The sequence below is a fragment of the Glandiceps talaboti genome, chromosome 8 (genome assembly GCF_964340395.1).
Source record: "Glandiceps talaboti chromosome 8, keGlaTala1.1, whole genome shotgun sequence".
Taxonomy (NCBI): Eukaryota; Metazoa; Hemichordata; class Enteropneusta; family Spengelidae; genus Glandiceps; species Glandiceps talaboti.
In genome coordinates, this window is record NC_135556.1 from 15028536 (window position 1) to 15036601 (window position 8066).

Here is an 8066-nt window from a genome sequence, read left to right on the forward strand (position 1 = left end):
GGTATTGATATATTAGTAATTATTAATACAGCCAAGTTTTTGGGGTGGAACTAGGGAAGACGTGTACATCGTAACTATGATGGTTGCTGGTGAGGATATGTGCGAAAGGTTCTCTCCTCCCACGGAGAAAACTTTTTAAAAACATCATACATACACTTGTTCTTTTTATTTGAATATTATCAAATAGTGGAATGTATAGTAAAATGTATAGAAGCACCTTGTAGACCGAATATTGAGAATAAACAATGTGACTTTATTTCAGTAGATAGGTAGCGCTGAGATCGGACGAGGAAGAGCTACGTCCATCCAATCAGTCTAACGCTATATCCAGAGTGTGTCAAAAACGCATGAACTGCAACATATACAATTATTCGAGTCTTTTGTTCCAGTTACAATAAAACAATATAGTATAACCCTCCCCAACTCGTTGACTATCTATTATATGTTTAGTAGCATCACTACTGTGATATGCGGGCAATCTACATATTCAATAGCGTGACGAGACATAACAGTACACTCGAAATAGACACATTCTCAAAAATACTATTACCCCGCTATTAAAAGCGGGGAAATTATAAAGAACATTTTTAAGTTCGTTACATGGGGTAATTTACAATCACCTTTAAATCCGTAAAGCCAAAGAATTCTTGAATATAGCCCAATTATTTAGCAAGTTTACTCTCCGGTATATATTGTGTGGCCCTAGTCGTAATGTTAACCTCATTGCATATATATACCTGATCATCCTCTCTTAACAGGACGAAAACCAGATGAGTTTGTTGATACCATCCAGTTTTCACACTTTTCATATATCTACGTGTGAAGCCGCAAGAAATTTTGCAAATTTACAAGATTAACGACCGTTTCTGGGGTTTAGTTTGATATAGCGCCACAAATTAAAATATTATTGAAAATAAGACTATAAGGTCAAAACAGAAGATAGAATTGTTTTTAGTCAGCCGCCGCATCACTAGTCTTAAATACCCTCTCATCGGTCTTTTTTTCGTTAGTGTTTGACCAGCCCATGCAGTCTGTAGATCTGCGGGAAAATACAAAAATAACCCCCCCCCCCCTACTTCAGTGCAGACAACTGCAGAGCAAATCATAAACAAGCAAATGACATCTGCAGCTGCCCCTTGCTCTAAAGTATTGCATAAAATGAACAGTAACTGTCATAAATAGTAGACTGAGTGACAGGTTTGTTGAGAATTAAAAAAAGAAAGAAAAAAAACCCCGCGTCGTCACACCATATTTTTTTTAGACAAACTGTCCGAACCGGGAACAATTCTTTTTTTGGCCTAACCCCCCTTCTTTGACTACTAAATTGAGGTGATCCACCCCCTCTGATTTGCTTTCCCCCCCCCTCGTAAAAACTGAATGCTCCCTAAATTCGGTCATTCAACTCTCGATTTATCCCTGGAATTAAGCAGAATAAAATATATTAATGCATGAATACAATATATTTAAATTCATGCTAATTATGACAATGGAAACTGGAGACTGAGAGTGTATTTAAAAAGAGAACGGTCCCCTTCTGAAATAGTTGGTGTGTCTACAGAGGCTGACTAACACAAAGAAACTTTTCAGAGGAAGATGGGTATCCCACTGCATTGGTTATTACTATTCTCCGTCGTCCAGCTACAGGTAAGTTTACAAAAGATCATTTTAATAAAGATAGACTTTTCCTGAGTAACTGTTGTGTTACGAATACTCCACCTTTATAAGCTTGAAATTATGCTGTTCATTGTCAAGAGATGTTCGTTTTATTGCGTCAAAAACTACTGGGCAGATTGGCCTGACATTTGGGGTGGGAGGACGTCCTTAGGGCGTGGGTGTGTAGATTACGATTTGTTCGTGTGATTCTATATGTCGGTAATATGCAAATTAGGTCAAAAATGTGGCTTTTTTCGTCAATGATCCGAAGTTTAATTCCAAAACTAGTGGGCAGACTGGATTGAAATTTACTGGGGTTTGGACCAGCTAGAAATTTAAGGAAAATGGCAAACATGTATTGATTGACGGTGTATTCCTGTAGTACAATAAACCAGACCAACTCAGAATAAGTCTCCTTATGGTGTCACACTTTGTACGAAACTATCTAATGTAGCCGTATTTCTCCCAAACCTGTACATCTTTCAAGATAACCCGTTAATGCAGTGGTATGAGGGGGCGATAGAAAAATCCACATGGTACCAATGATCCCGAAGTAAAACAAAATATCAAAGAACATGTGTCCGCCAATGGCATTGACCCGTAAAGTGTATGTTTAGAGTCTGATTCCCGCCAAACTATACTACCTGTACATGTAATCTAACATTACAGTACTTTATGCATATTGAACTTTGACTTATACGTACATGCTATACAACATTTCGTTGTACAATGTTCAAGTCCATTTGTCGTTGTTTGAAAGATTTGAAATTTTCCTTGAATCACGATAAGCACTGTCTTGTAATTTCTGTGATTCTTGGACAGTTGTAACTTATGAAATGCCCAGGGACCTCCAGTAACTGTCTAGATACGTCCACGCGATAGTATAGTATAGTATAGTATAGTCTTTCTTTATTCCAATAACGGAACATACCTCCGTTTATCCCCGGAGGAGGTTTACATAAATACATAAGAACGAATAAAGGAGGTCACGTGAGCCAAAATCACAAAACAGCTGAGAAATAAATATAATTTATATAAAAGACTACAATGCAAACAAAAAAGGAGATCAAATACTGTCCCTGATCCTGAAACAATCTATTATAAATTTTGCAGTCGTCACTACTATAGTTTTATCTATACTTGACATTATTACGATGAACTTAGTCTTGTCATCCTTATCCATAAAATCAGAGTAAATAGTGGATATCGTTTGAAAGAAACTCTGCCTTTGTTGACTGTACCTAGAGCAACTTATCAAAAAATGAATTTCAGACTCCACTTCATTGGAGTCACACACACAGCATATTCTATCTTCTACTGGTATATTTATATATCTGCCCATTTCGATCATTAACTTATGACAGGAGCATCTAAACTTTGTATAAAAATGTCGGAGTTGAAAACTTTTCAAAATAACAAGATATGGTTCAAAATAAATGTTGGGTTTAAATGTTCTATACGTCCTAAGTTTATTTCGTTGCGTTGGGTTTCTACGGTTATCATCAAAAACTTGTTTTTTCCATTCACAAAAATATTCACCTTTCAGAGATTGTACCCTTTCACTTATACATTTTCCAATGCAAATGCTCAAAGGATTACTCCACAATGTTCCCTGGTCACAGGCATTGAAAATCACCCCCTTGATAGACCTTGCCCATTTTGATTTTCCACTTTCGCCGAGGGTTATTACGTCGTTTAGTGCTTTATGAGAAAGTCTATCAAATGGTAACTTCGATGTTCTGTGCCAAAAACGTATGATATCTAATTGTCGACCAAGCTCTACTGGGTATCTTCCAAGCTCTGCTAGAATAGCTGCATTTGTTGTGTGTTGTGGAACTCCAAGAATAAACTTTGCCCATTTGATTTGGATATTTTCGAGCAAATTAACATGTAAATTACCAAGTACAGCAGCTGCGTAATTTAATATTGGAAGTATTTTGGTGTCAAAAATCTTCATGTACAGTTTAGGTGATAATTCATTTCCCAGTGCCGCTCGGACCGAGAAAATAGTTTTTGACGCTTTATCGGCCAGCTGTTTAAAAGCAGCTTTAAAAGACCCGTTCTCTGTAAAAACTATACCTAAATATGTATATCTCGTTACTGTCTTTATACCTTGACCATTGAAGACAAAGTCTGTCTGGTCGTTTTCATTTGAGAACAAATCTCTGTTAAAAACAACAACCTGGGTTTTGACTACATTTACAAGTAAACGCCAACTATTACAATAGTTTTCAAATCTTGAAAGCAATAATTCAAGACCCTGTCGTGATGTGGAAACAATTATGCTATCATCTGCATAAAGCAGGCATGATAAATTATAATCACCTAAAGTAATACCTTGGAAAGGTGGCCTATTCAAACAGTCTTCGACATCGTTTAAGAAAAACGCAAACAAAATAGGGCTAAGTATGCCACCCTGTTGTACACCCACATCTGACTTAAAACTTGTTGACAGACCACCTGGTAACTTAACGGTGTACTTAACAGAGTTATACATGCTTATCAACACCTTCATAAATTTCCCTTTTATTCCCGACTTTATCAGTTTCACAAAAAGTCCTGCTCGATCAACGTAGTCGAAGGCTTTTTGAAAGTCAATAAAACAAACATACAATTTCTTTTTCTCAACTCTCATTTTCTCAATAAGTGTTTTCAAAATTAATATATTATCCACAGTAGAATGATACTTTCTGAAACCAGACTGGTTGTCCTTCAAGAAATTTACATCACTATCCCAGTCTTTAATTCTCTCATTTAAGATAACGGTAAACAACTTTCCCAAACAGCTAAGCAGCGAAATGCCACGATAATTATTTGGCTCGTGAATACTTCCTTTCTTGTGATAATCCCCAAGGCCCAATCTTCAGGAAAGTGGCCGCAATCCAATATTAAGTTAAACAACTTTAGAATGCACTGTCTTAATACAGCATTTGATGCTTTTAACATTTCATTTAAAATGGCATCAGTGCCTGGCTGTTTTGAGTTTTTCAGCACACTTAATGCTTTTTCTAACTCAACATCTGTAATCTGTCTGTCAAGCAAATCGTTATTGTGTGGTTCATGAGAAAGAAAATCAGACAATTCTTTGTTTACTCCGGCATGAAAGTTTTCATCGAAACAATTACTGACTGGTGGTTGTGCTAAATTTGTAAAGTATTCAAACCATTGATCACCTGTTATTTTTGACGAGATATGTTTGGGTTTCCCTGATCTTGTCTCTTGCATTTGCTTCAACTTTGCCCAAAACTTATCAGTATTTCTATTTGTAGTGCATGAATTTTCTAGATCAGCTAGGGTCTTTAATTTTGCCATGTATTTTTTCTTCCTTTTCAATTTCCGATACGAATTCCTGGCATTCAGGTATTCTTGTTCTTTTAGTCTAGTTGGAGATCTGAATTTCTTGCAAACATGTTTAAAGCGATCTCTGGCAGACTTACATTCATTGTCGAACCAAGATTTACGATTTTGATTGACTTTTTCTCTCTTTTTTCCAAACCTAAGTTTGCTCGACAGACAATTTTTAGCAGTGCCCTGCAGAAATGTTAAGAGACTTTCTGTAGCTAGTTCTACTCCCTGTACGTCTGGGTCATATGAAGTGTTTAGGTATGCATGCATAAATGTTGCAGACTTATTCAGATTTAGCTCATTTACAAAACTCTCTCTGCTATCTTCTTTCCAGCAAAATGCCAGGTGTTCTACATTGGGGTTAACTTGTGCAGAATTTACATTACAATGCTGAAAAGACATACGATATTCACTTGAACCACTAATAGTGAAAGACAATGGGACATGGTCAGAATGAATAGTTAAATCATGTGTAGTAAATTCACAAATTTCTGGCAATATAGTTTCAGATGCTAAAACATAATCAACTGTACTCATTCCTCTGAAGTTAGAATTTGTATCCTCTATTTCTCTCCTTGGCTGGTAACATGTGAAATTTCCATCCAAGTCATTCCCAAGTCTACCATTTGCGATTCTAAGCTTTGACTGTAAACATAATTCTATAAGTCGTTCACCAAATCTATTTACTTTCTTGTCCATATTCTTTCTAAGTACACTTGTTTCATCTACTTCATAGTAACTCGGAAGAGGTATGTGATTTGCACTATCTGATACAACAAAATCGGGCAATTCTCCTGTACGTGCATTTAAATCTCCACAAATAATAATATCACCTTTATTATAAAAATTTGCAACAAAACGCTCCAATAATTCAAATTGGTCCTGGTCTCTATTTCGATATATAGTTGAATTTTCCGGTGCTACATAAATCCCACATATATATACATCCTGGATTAAACCACATTTTCCAGCTTTTAAACGCATCCAAATCATATCCTCAACATCATTTTCAATAATATCGATACACTTTACTAAACAATCTCTGATTAATACAAGCAAACCTCCTGATTCTCTCTTTGCTCTGGCATGTTTTTGTTTACGAGAATTTATGTGATAAGTAAAACCAGGTATGTCTATATTGACCTGAGGGGTCATCCACGTCTCTGAAAGAAAGATCACATCATAACCGTTAATTATTGTTAAAAAGTCTTCGTCTTCAAGTTTATCACCTCTTTCTCCCAGTCCGTGAACATTCCAGGAACAGAAACGTATACAATTTGTGTCTCTATTCGCTCTAGTTATGTCCTATTCACCGCGAATTGACTCATTTATTTCTGTATTGAAGTGTCGCAGAGGTTCATATCGGTTTCCATCAACGAATAGTTTGTCAGCCACTAATACCGCACGTTTATTTTCTTCTCTGAACCGTTTCATCACCGGGATTAGTTTACGTCTCTTCTCTAGTGTTGGTTGACTGAAATCTTCTCTAATGGAGAAAGGTTTTCCCTCTAATTTCCTGCCTGCACGTCTAACCGCTTCGCGATCTTTAAATCTTAGAAAACGGGCTATAATACCACGTGGTTTCCCTTTCCTTGTTGCTCTGGTGCGATGGACCCGTTGGAACTCTATTTTCTGTGCATCAATTTCCAACTCACGTGAGATGAAGTTTCGTAGAACTTGCTCAGTATCCTCTTTTTCTTCCTCCTGTATTCCAAAGAAACGCAAGTTTTCACGCCGTATGTAGTCGTCAAGTTCTGTATTACGTAAGCGTAGCTTCACTAGCTCGTCTTCATTTCTCAGCACCTTTTCAGTCATTTCTTCGACTTGGTGATGGCAAAATTCAGTGCTAGTTTGCAGTTCTGTTACTTTTCTCTCCAGGGCCTTAAAATCCTGAGACAAACCAACCTGCTGAGCTTCAGTGACATCTAGTATTCTCAGCTTACTAAGAATTAGATCGACTTTCTCGTCTACAGTAGTGGCCTCATTTGCATTTATACTGTTGTCACCTGGTCCACGTACCTGGGTGCCATGTTCTCTCTCGAGTGAGCTTGATGTAGAGTCAACTCTTTGGCTTCGAGTTTTTGCTCCACTTCCTTTTCCTTTTCCCGACATAATAGGTTCTTCAAATCCTTGGTCCCTTTAGAAACCCGACTATGCAGAAAGTGACTGAATATTCGACTTACTGATCTGAGCACACGAGCTTTTTACGGAGCGGTACTTGGCACACTTGGCACACGTTACCTCCGCGTGTAACTTACCTTTTACCGAAAGAATATAAACGGCATGACTATCGTTTTAGTAAGCAAAATTTTTATTTTTCATCTTTATTTTTTTTCTTCAAAATTATAGGTCTGGCATGTATTATTTGCTGCAGATGGTGAGTAGATGTAATCAGTTTTTCTTCTTTCGTTTTCTACTGAATTATTAATTATTGACTTCGTCACTATTGTTACAAAATACGTCACCAGAAGTAGTATAGAATATGTGGTATGAATTTAAAGTCTAAAGCGCGCATGCGCAATTCACACATACACGTACAAAATTGATGTAACTTTAAAATGACTATAAAATGATTTATGTATGACTTTAACAGCTTGTCACTAAGGCTTGCGTGTGACATATTGGCTTAAGCTTGTACATATAGAAAGTTCTCGGTACCCTAGAACTGCCCATAACATGTTATAGAAATTGGATGAGACGAGTAAAACCACTTGGGCTACAGAATTAAAGAGCTCTTGTTTAAGTAGCGCTTTGGTTATGCATGGTTTGAGCAACAGGTTGGAAATGTTGAATTATTTATGACTATATTTCACCATTGTTATCAACAAGGGTGGCACGATATAATTAATGAATCCCCAAGACCCAGGTTTTATGCAACATTTAAGTCTGAACTAGAACCTGAATTATATTTACAAAGTATCCAAATATCCAGGTATAACATAGCATTAGCTAAATTCCGTTGTTCAAATCATACTTTAGCTATTGAGACTGGAAGACATGTCGGTAAAGTTATCACGGACAGAATATGTATTTTTTTGTGAAAATGGAGGTCTAAATGTTCTTGAAGA

The 8066-nt window shown here is 36.7% G+C and overlaps 1 protein-coding gene across 1 annotated transcript; it reads right to left on the reverse strand.

Annotated features, from left to right (window-relative positions):
* Positions 1 to 1394: 1394 nt before the first annotated feature.
* On the reverse strand, positions 1395 to 7110 carry LOC144439242 (uncharacterized). Its single transcript, XM_078128516.1, has 4 exons — positions 6312 to 7110; positions 4579 to 6161; positions 3114 to 4363; positions 1395 to 1416 (listed from the first exon to the last, which is right to left on the reverse strand). Exons 1-4 carry the CDS (start codon positions 7108 to 7110, stop codon positions 1395 to 1397), a joined length of 3654 nt encoding a protein of 1217 aa, XP_077984642.1.
* Between the last annotated feature and the right edge of the window lie 956 nt (positions 7111 to 8066).

Bases quoted from the DNA above. Each gene is read 5' to 3' on its own strand.
- LOC144439242 (XM_078128516.1), bottom strand. From the start codon at position 7,110: ATGTCGGGAAAAGGAAAAGGAAGTGGAGCAAAAACTCGAAGCCAAAGA. The intron at 6,162-6,311 runs GTGAATAGGACA...TCTTTCTTTCAG, and splicing joins AATAAATGAGTCAATTCGCG to AGACGTGGATGACCCCTCAG. The intron at 1,417-3,113 runs GTATAGAACATT...GCTTAATTCCAG, and splicing joins CAACGAAATAAACTTAGGAC to GGATAAATCGAGAGTTGAAT.